This window comes from Phoenix dactylifera, chromosome 7, assembly GCF_009389715.1.
Source record: "Phoenix dactylifera cultivar Barhee BC4 chromosome 7, palm_55x_up_171113_PBpolish2nd_filt_p, whole genome shotgun sequence".
NCBI classification, from domain to species: domain Eukaryota; kingdom Viridiplantae; phylum Streptophyta; class Magnoliopsida; order Arecales; family Arecaceae; genus Phoenix; species Phoenix dactylifera.
The window spans coordinates 5373339-5387378 of NC_052398.1; the positions used below are offsets into that span (position 1 = coordinate 5373339).

Below are 14040 nucleotides of genomic sequence, written 5' to 3' on the forward strand. Positions count from 1 at the left end.
TCGCGGGCCTCTTATGCTTGCGCGGCCGGTGCGCGTATCTATTTCACGAGAACCACGCTTAATTCCGTCGGCAAATCGACCGCGCCGTAGCCGTCCTCGCCGCGTCCTCACGACACTCGGCTTCCTTGTAGAGTTAATTACTTTTAGGTTGCATGTACGTGAGTGGGATCGTCCCAATATAGTCACTGGCAGCTTTAATATCCGTGCGAATTGCTCTGAGAATGCATAGGCATCTCAAAACCATTTGAGTCTGAGTTACGTGTGGCGGCAACAGCAGCCAGGTTTCCGGATCCACTCAACCCCTGTGCCGCCCTATTATTTCCGGCCCTCTAAGCATAGCACATTGCTTTCAGGGACAGTGAGATGTCGGTCCAGGTGGTTTGGTGGCCGGCCCAGTGTAAACACAAGGTAATCCTCAAAGTTTGCCGACAAAGGGAGTAGTGGTGCATGTTCTTCCCCCCCTCCCTTTCGCGGATTCTTTTATCGATGCAAAGCGGTGAGCCAGGCACACCCCGGCACAACCTTTTGACCAATATAAAGAGTGACAGACACATGGGAACGAAGCAGATGCCCCCAAGCACCCGAAGCTGGGTCCTCAGCCGGGTCACCGCTTCGCCTCATCCTATCTTCCAGCTTTCTCCACGGCCAAGGTACGCTCCAGCACCTTGATTTGTTTCTGATGCTACGAGCATCCGGCCGGCTTTGGTCCCGGCCGGCAGCTGAAAGAAATGCTCCTGGCCGGACCAGTGTAGCCATTTTTTCCGTCGCCGGCCAGAGGGGGGGGGGGGATATTAAAGTCTAGATCTAGGCCGCGCAGAAGAACGGCGCCGTACATATATATGCCCGTGAGATATATCGGGCCACGCGTGGTACAGTGGCGGCGGTTGTCCGTTCACCTATCCTGAGATGCTTTCCATCCGCCGGCGGTACGGTGGCGGCTTTGTCCGCAACTCACCGGATGGGCCTTGGGAAGTGGTAGGTGCCGAAGAGGATCCGAGCGGAGAGGCCTCCGCTGCGACGGATTCAAACGAGGCAGCAGGCTTGTTGGTTTACGCTGCAAGGCTGCATGTCGGACTGGACCTTTATTTTTAAGTTCAATAACCAAGATCTAATATCCTGGTCTTGCAATGCGCAACGTGCGTGTGACATGCATATATTTTGCATACATTAAATAAAATATTAGACTCGATCTTTTAGTAATGGAAAATTGTTTATCGTCATTAAAGATTTTTTTATAATTTTTTGTATGAGGGAAGTCACTGCAAAAGCTGCATCTTCTTCTCACAAGTAATTTTCTCATCAACATAAATAATATCTAGTGATTGTTTGTTGTTTCTATTGCATAAATATATATACACATAAAAGAATATGAATTTAGACCCAAATCAATTTGTTAAGTCCATCCAACTTACTATTTATAGACATTTTTAACCATTGATTTTGAAATGCATAGAGTTTTGTTATATTATGATGGTTATTTATCATGTCATGGTAGATATTCAATTTTATAGAGTAAATATTAATCATTTTAAAATAAAATAAAGTAACAATAGTTCTTAAACTAGATTGACATCAATAGAACAGACTAGGTTTATATTAACCTATATTTTTGTAAAAAAAAAAAAAAAGAAATAAATCTAATGTAAGTAATCATGATGATGCTTTTGTACCTAAAAATAAATAGGCCAGACCGAATCATCTCTAGTAGATGATGCTTTTGTAAGCATTGAAGATGAATATGTAGGTTATTTTTACTATATGTCATGGTAGTTTTTGAGTCAAAATCCTCCCTGAGCTAGAAAGATCCATACTTAGAATCATAGCCATCAATATGTTGCATGATGACAATGATTGCATGCGCTCTGCATATAAGTATATGAGATGGCTTATATATCGTGCAATGATCATGTAATCGCATCATTATGCACGACATAGATGGGTATAATAGTGAAAATGAACCTCTACAGTTCAACCTTGAGTTGAGGAGGATCTAAACTTGCTTATTTATATTACTCATGTCTTACATGCATGTTGAACCTCTTAAAATTACACAATTATGCCAGTCTATCACTAGCCAATACAAAAGGATACTATGTGTGTATTTCATGCACTTTGAGATTGTTTGAGCTATGTAAAGAGAACCATATGTAGTTTGAGTTGTAATTTATGCTCGTTTGCTTATTTGGATGCCCATGAGTCGATCGAGATGCTATATAGGTTAAGCACTTGGTTGTTTGCATCTCAAGCTTGATCTATGATATGTCAACCCATAGCCAAATAGGTCACTCTCATTCCGATCCTCTTCCCTCCTACATAACTCCACCCCCCATCCTCCTTTTCCTCCTCTCTCCATCACTCCCCCTTATATTCCCTCTAAATAGGAGAAATTGAGTTCTTGCAATTCAATCTAGATTGTAGCTTGAGTTGCTAGCTCCATCTACAATACTCTAAATAATTTTTTAATTTCTATAAAATAAAATATTCTCACATTTGTAATTTTTTAATTTCTGTAAAATAAATTATTCTCACGCTTGTAGCAAAGGTGATTGATTCGTGCAAGGAAATTTCTTTAAAATTAGCAGTGGTCATTCTAAACATATCTATTATATAGATTTATCTTGAATCTTTTCTAGATATGCTAGCAATAAGTCAAGTAGTCTAAGAAGGTATCAAGCTTTTTTCTCCAAAGAGAATTTATGATATTTCCTAGAGCTTTCGGGTAGATATGCTCGACAAGACCTTCTTCCACATTGTATGCGATCTAAGATTCAATTACTAAAGAGTGTGAGAGAATCTGATTCTACTCCTTGGCCTTATCCCTTGAAATGGATGGATATTATTATATGTTCTGTAGAATTTGACTAGTGGAATTGTTTTCACTTTTTCAATGCTGATGTTTGAAAACAAATATATTAGGCATCAAATTATAGTTGTAATATGCTATTCCTCCCCATGTATTTCTATATTGATGCTAATTAATAATACGGGGATGACCTCGGATGATTCAATACTTTTTCTTGTTACGGAATTTAGCCCTTGCGTCTCGTGCCTCCTTATTTTGAGTCAATCTTCTCGTAAAATGTTGAACATAGAATAGACGACAGATTGACAAAAAATATTTTTTGTAAATACTATTAAATTTATCTAAGTTGAATTAAATTTATAAATTATCTTATTTTCATCGTCTCTCAATGATAGTACGACGAAATCTATTTTTATAGGCATCCAATCTCTTATTTTTGTTAGCTTGCTTTGAAAGAAGATCCCGTTATCTGTATACATACACCACCATTCTCGCATAATAAGCATAAAATTTTGATAAAAAATAAATTTATTCTAAACTAATACATTAATTTATACTTTTTAATTCATAAAAATTTTGATTTCAATAAAAATAGACAAATTAAATTTCTGATTGAACAAAATAAATTAAAAAAAAGTTATTTTGATGGAATCATGAAAAAAATATATTTCTTTCCGTTTAACCATCACAGTCTAATCAAAGGCCTCGCGAGTTAAGACTCAGGGCCTAACCTTCTCTCCATTTCAAGAAAACGTTATATCTTTCTTTCTTTTTGATTCTCCTATCCCACTCTATCCCACTCTTTATTTCATCCTCATTATATATATATATATATATATATATATATATATATATATATATATATATATATATATATATATATATATATATATATATATATATATATATATATATATGTATGCGGCGGCACGAGTTGCGTGTGCCACCTGTACATATATATATATATATATATATATATATATATATATATATGCGGCGGAACCAACGGCTGTGATGCATAATAGTACGTAGAGACCCTTGGACGACGAATGTTCCCCGTATAAAACAAATATACGTGGCCGCACCTAAGTTCTTTCGAGGAAGCTTCCTCCTCCTCCATCGTCACGTCTTCCTGCCGGTCTTGGCAGATAGGTGATTGCTGTTGAAAGAAGAAGCCGGATATAGAAAGGAGGAACGCGGGAAGAGGAAAGGAAAGAGAGAGATTAAAGAGGAAGGTAACAACGACCAAGGCTTCCGATTCGCACCGCCAAGGCTCCTCCAACTCGCCATATAAGAGGTAAGCCGCCCCACTATAAAAAAAGAGGGTAGTGTACATACTCTGTTGATTCTTGGGAGATCGAGAGGGCATTGTGCGGACCGCCGTTTGATGCTCAATGGTGCCAGATCCACGGCCACGGTGTCATCTCTCCTGCGACAGCGATGGACTACCCTCCGGCGGCGTCTCCCCACCGCTACATGCGGCACCACGACGAGGAGTGCGGCGGCGAGCGCGGCCGCGCCGTTGAGACATTCTCCCCCTGCGGCTCCTTCGAGATCCCTCACAAGAACGCCCCCATAGAGCGGCTCCGGAGATGGAGAGTACGTTCTTGATTTTTCTTTTTTTGCCTCCTTTTTTCTTTTTTTCTTTTTTATTCTGCAGCGTTGATTTCTTTTTACTGCTTTCTATCTGCTCTGGTCTCAATGCAGTAATTCTTGATCGTTTTTTCTTGGACGCTATCTGATGAGCCCTCAGTTATGCGATGATTTAATTGGAATATTGTTTTTTCTTCTTTTTTTTGCAAGCTATTTACAAGCATCTTGTTGAGTATTTATTTGATTCTTGGGCTTGAAACCCCAGAGGGGGAATCCAGCTGAAGTTTGTTGAATAAAGAATCATGGTAATTGTGGGATGATGATGGGATTAGGCGATGGATGCATCTCAAATCGTTAATTAGTTGATTTTTCAATAGTCTATTTGTTAACAAGCGGATATTTATTTTGATTGGGACAGCTAAATTTATTTATCTTGGATGTTTTAGTTGATGGAGGTAGCGTGGGCTGGTAGTTTCAGGACCCTTAAGAAGGTTATGAAGGTAGTGCCAACAGAGTTATTACAATGAAACAGTATGATCGATGAATAGGCGATGGAGGACGGACTAGGGTTATGACATTCAATGTGCTGATAGACCAAAGAAATGGCATGAGCGATATATTGCAGTGATCTGATTGATGCCTGAGTGTTTTTATGTCTTATCAAGAGAAATTATCTGGGATAAGATCGATGCTTTCTAGGAAATCCCCAAGATAGAACCTTGATAATATGTAATAATCTTATTCGAACTCCAAGCCACAACTTCTTTTAAAGTGTTCTTCATGGATCGCTTATTAACAGTAGGATTGATTTGTTTTGAGACTAGGGGTACTAATGAATTGTGTTACATGCTTGGTTTAATATCAACGTAGAGACACTCGACCATAATGACCATCCTGAACATGACCATTTTAATAAATCAGTATCTGAAGCCTAATTCGAAATGTTCATCCAATGGTTATCCCGATCTGCATGAACCTGACATGGAAATCAAACTACAGATATAGAACCCTAAAAGAGAGTGAAGGAACAACCTAGCAACCTCTCTCTCCACCACCATGATCACTTTAACCACCATCAATGCCATGATTTTGCATCATGTAACAGCACTGCCATGGTACTTCCTGCTAAAACCTAACTTGAAATCTTCAATCCCAATTAATATCTCATGATAGACGAGGAAAGCAACATGGTGGTATGTAGTGGTTGCATGTTTGTTGGAAGAATAAAAAGCGTCAAGGGTGCAATTCTTTCTTCTGACGATGGAGAGGATTGGGGAATGGTGGCACTGATGCTAGAGATGGGGGCAGCAACTCAAAAGAGATGCTGTTGGAGAGGGAGGAGTGGCAAAGTGGGCTAGCATGGTGGCGATCAGAGGTGCTGAGCAGGGGAAAAATAAAGGCTTGGGACTAGGCCATGGCTAGAGTGTGGAGGTGGATAATGGCTTATGATATTAGCCACTTAAGGGGTAATTTTAGCCTTTCGATATTACTTCATTTACAAATAGGGCTCTTGTTTTTCTAAATATATTAATGATTTAATTGGTTATATTTTTGCTGGGGTCATGCTCATCTCTACCAGACCCAATTAGTAAATAGATGGTTTCAAGTCGCTTAGGCCAACCGCCCAAGTTTACCGGTTGGAACCTGATTTACTTACTTAGCGGCTGACCTTTTTTTGACTTGAACTGAATTCTGCCTACTTTAAACCCTTTGACTTCACATCATGTTGCGGTTTGGTTGAAAATTCATGTCAAAGATTAGCAAAATTTTTGAGATAACAAAGAAACTCATGAACTTATCTTGTGCTTCTTTAAACGGGTTAGGTTTCAATTAGGCTGAACTTAAAACCAGATAATTTTTCTGAAGTAGGTTCTCATGTAAATTTAGGCATAATAGCTATTGAATATCTGCTCATGGTTCTCCAATTTCAACTTTGATTCAACTGATTGGATTGTGATTGAAGCTAACTCACTGCTCTATAATGCATTGGAACCTGAATTCATGGACTGATAGCACCATTTAAATTTTCAACTATTGGCCTAGGTGCCTAATTCTTATTTGTTTTCATTAGTTGAGGTAAGACTTGTCTTTTTAAGATTTTGGAATTTGGTTCTTGGTTGGAAATGTGAAGTACGTGGTGGCCCAGCGCTGCTGGATGCTTTGGGAATATTGATGCTTCTTAGCATTTTTGAAGTGGATTTTTTTTGTAGGATTGTCAGATGTATTATACCTCAAAGCCTCTAGTTCTTGTATCGAGTAGCCCGACGTGTTGGACTAAACGATGTGAGAGAATTTAACTTGCGTCATTTACCTTAATACTCATCAGTATTGTGATGAGTTGAATATTTAGTCAGAGAAGGAAGCTGTTGGTGGAATCATACTCTTATTCAACCTCACCTAATTCAAGGGAACAATTGCTAAATTGGTTATTTTTTTTTTCCATAACTACATTAGAGAAGTAAGATATGAAGAGAAGGAACTTGTGAGAAGTTGGCAATAGAGTCGTTATCCAATGGGAAGAAAGGATCTTGGAGGAAGGTATTAGTTTCATTGTTGGAATATGGAATTACAAGGAATTGACCTTCAAATGATGCTAGGAAAGAAATTGAGAAGCATTGGAAGTTGAGGTTATTTAATTTGTTATATAGGAGGACAAAATTAGAAATAAATGTGACTAATAAAATTCATGGATGTGAATCTGGTGCTAAAGAACTGATTGACATAGTTTTCTCTTTCAAGTCTCCTTGTTGTTTTTTTGTTTCTTGTCATACCTGAATTAGTGCTAAAGATATACTTTACATGTGCCGAATAAATTTATTATCTTTTATGCACTATTAAGGTTCTTTATTATCAGTGAGTGGCAGCTTTTAGATGTTAAAGTTCATTGTGTTCAAACAACTCGTGCTTGTTGGATAATTGCACATACCATTGCTGATGTTATTGTCCCATATTACAAGTGCGAAAAACATGTTATTGTTGATAATATTACTGGTATGTTTATGCAGAAAAAAACACTTTTTAGTGAGTGCATAATTTAACTCCATCTTTAGATCCATCATCTCAGCTCCATACCTAGCAACTCGTCTGAAGTAGATAGTGGAATGATGTTGTTACAGACTTGAACAATGGTTCATTACCTTGATCTGCAGTGCATAACAATCCTTTGGTCCTCAACATACAATTATGTTGTTCATGACCCCATTTGTGGAGCAAGATTTGATTTATCCTGACTTAGAAAACAATTCCTTGTGATCTCATACTTTGTGCTTGCTCATTACGCTAAAATGGCTTGTTGCTCTTTTGTGTTATTTTGCTTGGACTTGTGGTTATCATGCTCATGATGATGATTATTAGATGGACTTTTCATGCATTTTCCAGTGGGTGCTAATGTTGGGTATTAGGTGAAATATTATCAATTGCATCTCTATACATCGTGGTTTTAAGAAAGCATTGCGTGATGACCTTCCAAATTTTCCCTTGTGCCTGCTGGGCATGGAAATTAAGCTTTCATGTGAAGGAGCACTGCAAAAGATTTAATCATCACGAGTTTGCACATAATAAATTAGATAGCCTGCATTGCAACAATGAAAGATTTTTTTTTTTTTTTAATTTTGACTAATTTGTTCAGACGAACATGGACTTGTCAAAGAATGCAAGGTGAATGCTTATAGACCAATCTGACGATGATAACTTGTATCGATCCGCTAAAGCTCCAGCTGGACAGTATTTCTGTCGCGAGCTCATCACATCTTCATTCTTAAAATAAATTATAAGATGCAAACTAATTGCACATATTGTTTCTCTTTTGAATGAGTCATTAAATTGCTTTTAGCATTGGGTGGAAAGGTATGGAAATACGATGAGTTTTTTTTTAAAAATCTATTTATATGGTTTGAAATTTTGGGGTTTCAGAGGTATTGGTGGCTGCTGTTTTAAAAGAATATTTCAGGCTTCAATTGTGTATCTGTTGATTTAACATTAGAGTTAATGATGAAGTAGGATTTTTTTTTTTCTAAAAGATAGAATGATAGGCTTCATTGAGAACAGGGGTTTTAAGATGTTGCATTTTATTATATATTGCATTTGTCTTTCCATCTGTCTAGCTGTATGCATGTATGCATGTGACTAGGACATAATTATATTGCTCTGAGCAAAGTTTTCAAGTTGGTCCCACGCAAGGTTCGCTGTACCGGTCGGTACTGGTCGGTACCGAGCGTACCGTACCCGTACCGATGGGTACCGGTATCGGTACACCAATGTCGGTACGGTCGGTACCGAGCGTACGGTACCGTACCGATACTCGGTACGCCTATACTAGTGCGGCACCGGTACGGGGTTCGGTACCGGTACGGCGAACCTTGGTCCCACGTCTCTTCTACCCCTGACGAATTGCACTTTGCAGCTTTAGTTACCTAGGGGTCTTTTCCGTCATCTGATCCATGCCACTATAATAAGATTTCTCCATCATGATAGCTTCGATTTCTGCTGCGATGATTGCATGGGTTTGAAATGCATGGAATTCTTCCCTGTAAATAAAGTCACCCAGTGTAATTCCTTAGGGTATAACTGATAATTTCCTGTAAGGCTGTGAGGGCAATTGCAAGGTGCTTTGCCAAAAGCAATATAACTTGACTCATGTAAGTATTTGTTTCTGTCTTTGTATTCATATATGCATATGTTTGATAAGGGTGGCACTAGAACTACATCTGCCTTCGTTGAAGTTTATTTGATGAGGATCTCAAATCTTTTGAGCTCAAACCAAATCATGGTAATATAATATATCTTGCCAATACAAAAGAAAATGGTGGACCATTAAAACTGATAATCTACACCACTATAATGATCTACAACCTGTAAAATGCTTAGAAACAAATAATCATTGTTTTGGAGGTTATTGACCTGGATATCGAAAAAAAAGGTATCCTAATGCACGAGGCTCCCGCGGCTGCAGGGTCTGCAGAGGGTGAGGCAGTGCTAACCTATGCATCAAATTGTCAGAAAAAGTCACTGACAGAGGAGTGGTGAGGTAGTGGTTCTGTAAGGTGATAGTGGGAAAGGGGCCTGGGGATGCATTCTAACCCATGGAATGATAACAAGAAAGAAAAAGGAAGTATTTTCTTGCAGATGTTTTTCTAACTAATTGCAAACTGGAACCTATACAGCCTATTACATGGCCATGAGATGGGGAAGATATGGGCTGCTTCCTATCCATAACAGATTAACTCTTTCATAGATGTTGGATTACTGTTTGTTCATGAAGGCCGTGCACTTTCCGGACTTAGTTTTATACCTGTTATGTCAGTACCTCTAGCTTCTATGTTTCTTTGTAATGTGTTAGACAAGGGTGCTGTTATTGAGCATGATAGTCAATTCATTTAATAAAATATATACTCCCATTTTTCTATTCCCTCTATTCACCAACATCATTAAGTCTGTTTCTGTGTTAATATTTTCTTTGCTTGTCCATTAAACAGAAATTCCTCATTACTGATTATTTTTATTTTTGTTATGTTTAAACTGATTAATGTTTTGATTATATCCATGTTTATATAAATGATTTTTGGCTTCTTATAGCACAAAATCAATAGTACGGGTGCTAATATTGATTATTATCATGATTATACGAATGTTTTTGTACAGCAAGTGGCACTTGTGTTGAATGCTTCTCGTAGGTTTAGATATACTCTGGATTTGAAGAAAGAGGAAGAAAGGGAAATAAGGAGAAAGATTCGTGCACATGCTCAAGTCATAAGGGTATCAGTTTGTGCTGAATCTGGACATAGCCTTTGTATAGTTTAAACATTTTTATTTGCTCATTCTATTTATGACTTCCTCAGGCAGCACTTCTTTTCAAAGAGGCTGGGGAAAGGGAGCACCCAGGTACTAAATATACTCAATATTGCTCTAATGTATAAGTGACTGATGCTTATATATGTTCTGTTTCTTTTTTTGCTTTTGTTATTGTTTGATCTTCTCTTCATGATGGGTAGAATAATAATATAGTTTATAACTTTGCGTTGACTTATCTGAGCAGGAGTACTTGTCACATGCTTTTGTTTTTCTCTTTTTACTTTTTTTTTTGCTGGTTGATTTTAATTTAAACCTTTTTTTTGTTTTCCAATGCTCATTGCTATGCTAGATAGGAGGTGCAACTTGCAACTTAGGTAGGCCAGTTCATATTATGAGCTCACGAAAAAGCCGACTTAACTAGTGCATTACCCAACCCAAATCCATTTTAGCTTGAATCAAAGTCTTGATTCATCCAATCAAGACCTGATGCAACCCGTTATCTTCCAGGCCCATCACAATTCTGGTTGAGTTCGGATAGACATGTTTCTTAGCAGTTTTGAGCAGCATCTATACTAGAGTATAACATGAAAGCCCTTGTGCCAGCTTTCTGTGGTGCCTGATGTCTCTTATTTTTAATAGAAGTCTCATTTACAAGGGAATGGGAGACTTAAGGGGTCTCACCTGCAGACATCCATTGATTTTTTAGTTCTCACTATAAGGGAGAAGAAATGAGAGAAGTGCATCTCCCAGAAGTTGGATTGCATTTATTAAGTCACACAAATCATAAAAAATATTTTCAATCATGGGGAATCTAAAAAATTTGTACTTCCTCATTCAATGCCCAACACTTTACAACATAAGCTGGTTAGTACTTAATAGTGTCTTTTATTTGAGTAAATATAGAAACGTAATCGTGGAGTGTTATTCTGCATAGTTAAATGTACTACTAATACTTTTGCAGATTATTGTTGCACGACAAGTTGGTTTGGAAATAGTTAAGGGTTCTATACTTCTATTACTACAGTAGGGGGATCAAGATTGTGTTAGTCACCTTGTTGTTCTGCTATTTCTAACAAAACTAAATTAAAGTTGGTGCTTTTCTAAAACTGTCTGACTGTTGAAATTCAAAATGAACCCAGTGCTACCCAGTGGCTGGATTGGTTTTGTTTAACCTAGTGCAAGCCGTACCCCTAAATAAATATCTGCTGAACTTTGATTACTATATGTTATTCTTTTTTCCAGATTTACATTTCATAATAAAATGCATTTTAAGTGTTTAATGAATTTCTTCATGGCTATTTATTGTTACTCTGAGTTTATTTTTATCCTAGGCATGCCTGGAAGTCCACCAATACTTCCAATTTGTGGTTTTGGAATTTTTGAGGAGCAGCTCACTTCAGTGACCAGGGATCATAATTTTTCTGCTCTAGAAGAACTTGGCGGGGCAAGTATCCTTTAAAATCCTGGGCTAATGCTGAAAATTTTTTATCTTCTTACCAATTACTGTTCTTGTGATTGCTTAGGTTAAAGGACTGGCGAATTTGTTAAAAACCAATTTAGACAGGGGAATTAGTGGAGATGATGCTGAATTATCACGTAGGAGGAATGCGTTTGGGGCCAACACATACCCTCAAATGAAAGGAAGAAGTTTTTGGGTATGTTTCAAACATTACTTATGGTCTTCCATCATTTTCCCTCATTGCTTCTTGTAAGCAAAATTTTCCATAATGTTCTATATTCTGTTTGCTTTCACTTTTAGGTTTTCCTATGGGAAGCTTGCCAAGACTTAACCCTTGTCATCCTTATGGTAGCTGCAGTTTTATCATTGGTATTGGGCATAAAGACAGAGGTGAGATTTACCTTGCATTGTCATTTATTTTCTTGTCCAGATACCCTATTTTAACGTATTCTACAATAACTTAACGAATAATACCTTTTTTTTACAAATATCTACATAATAATGTTATGTGAAATTATCTATGTTGCTGTTGCTGCTGTTCCTATTATTATTATTACTATTATTATATTTCTGGTTCCTCAACCTTCCTCACATCTCAATGCTGCGTTTAGTTAAGAAAATCTAGTTAGTGTACAACTTTTGAAGGACTTGTGCGTTTGTACCCTTTCAACAGTGGTTTATTAAAGTCTGGTGAATTTGTAATTTATACAGACTCTTGCATTGTGATTTACTTATCATCAAGGTACGCCGAATCGGCACCGGTTGGCATACCGTTAGAGACCGGTACTGGTTGGAACCGATATCGATTCGGTACCGGTTACCGAACTGGCCAACCACGAAAGGAAAAAAAAACCGACGCGCGCGCGTCCGCGTTAAAGCCAAGAGTGGCATTTAAATGGCCCACGTGGGCTGCCCTGCGTGGGCTCGCTACCCCGCTTAGGGAACCGCACGCGGGCGCTGTTCCCTACGCATGGAACACGTGCGGGCACGAGCTGGGCCCGCAATTCCCCACTCGTGCCTGCGTGCATGCGCTCCTTTTTTTTTTCTTTTCATCTTTTTTTTCTTCTCTTCTTCCTTCTTCTTTCCGAACGTTCTCTCATTCCTTCTCCTTTCTTCCCCTCTCCTCCTCTCTTCTCCTCTCTTTCCCCCTTCTCCCGCGAGGAAGGAAGGAAAAGAAACCGCGAGCAAGCGGGGTGATCCTCGTCAGGGTGCTTGGGAGGGGGTCAGCCCGAGGCCCGGTGCGAACCGGTACTCTTCTTCTTCTCCTCTTCCTACCTTTCTTCTTCCTCTTCTTCCTACCTTTCTTCCTCTTCTTTCCTCTTCTTCTTCCCTACCGGTGTGAATCGTTTTCAAAAGTTGTATCGTACCGGTCGTGGGCGGTACTGGTACGGTACGTGCTGAACCGGCCCTCAGCAGACCCTGCTCATCACACACTTAAAAATTCGTTCAGCAAACCTTTCAATTGCAAAAGTTCCTTTAAGGAAAACATGGTTGGACAACTATGATATTGACATAATATGTTTGCTTACAAAAAGGGGCTGTTTGTGGAACCTAGCTGCAAGAATTGTAGGCAAACATATCTTGGACGTTTGGTTGCCTGCAACTAGGCCAGATGCAGGCATGCAGCAACCAAATTGTATTCCAAAGCTCTTTTGTTGCACCTAGAGATGTTGCCAAAAATGGCCAAGATCTCAAGATAGAGGCTGTAGTTTTGTTATATATTACCTTATACTCTATTATGTTATATTAGTACATATTATATTACATTATATTATTTTAAATTATATTATGCTACTTACATTATGTTATATTATATTATATTACGTTGTGTTATCGTATTTATATTATTTGTTATATTATATGATAAGATAATATTACGATATTATAATTATAAGAATTTATATTATATTATATATTATATATTATATTGCGTTGTGTTATCGTATTGTACTGTATTAGTTTGGTATCGGTACCCGGTACGGGTGGCGTACCAACACTCGGTATATCAAAAAAATTTCGTACTGTACCATACTGACACTATGTTAGTGTGGCACCAGTACGAGGTCCGGTACCGAGACGGCGAACCTTGATATTATTTATTATTCAGTAATATATTATAATATATTTAATATCATGTAATATAATATGTTATCTTATAATTAACATAAGATATAACGGTATCATGATTATATTGCAAAATAATATCATAAATTCATAATAAATATAATATGATAATATGGTAATATCATTAGAGGTAACATTATATTAAACTACCAAACATAGGAACTACAGTTGTAGTTTTCAATACAAGCAAGCCCTATAGAACCTTGTGAATGCAAATGCAGCATTTCTAGATGCAGCTGTTTTGCATGTAGGAATGCAGGCAACCAAATAT

The 14040-nt window shown here is 38.0% G+C and overlaps 1 protein-coding gene across 2 annotated transcripts in view; it reads left to right on the top strand.

Moving 5' to 3' along the window:
• Positions 1-222: 222 nt before the first annotated feature.
• LOC103707045 (calcium-transporting ATPase 5, plasma membrane-type-like) overlaps positions 223-14040 on the top strand; it is a 38682-nt gene continuing 24864 nt past the window's right edge. The window contains exons 1-8 of one of the 2 annotated variants that reach the window (XM_008791384.4): positions 223-650; positions 3952-4100; positions 4208-4402; positions 10037-10150; positions 10234-10276; positions 11518-11630; positions 11710-11841; positions 11946-12035. In XM_008791384.4, coding sequence (XP_008789606.2) covers positions 4244-4402; positions 10037-10150; positions 10234-10276; positions 11518-11630; positions 11710-11841; positions 11946-12035 — 651 coding nt within the window. In that variant the 5' untranslated portion in view covers positions 223-650; positions 3952-4100; positions 4208-4243. The remainder of the gene's footprint in view (positions 651-3951; positions 4101-4207; positions 4403-10036; positions 10151-10233; positions 10277-11517; positions 11631-11709; positions 11842-11945; positions 12036-14040) is intronic. The other variant, XM_039128070.1, reaches the window with a different exon arrangement.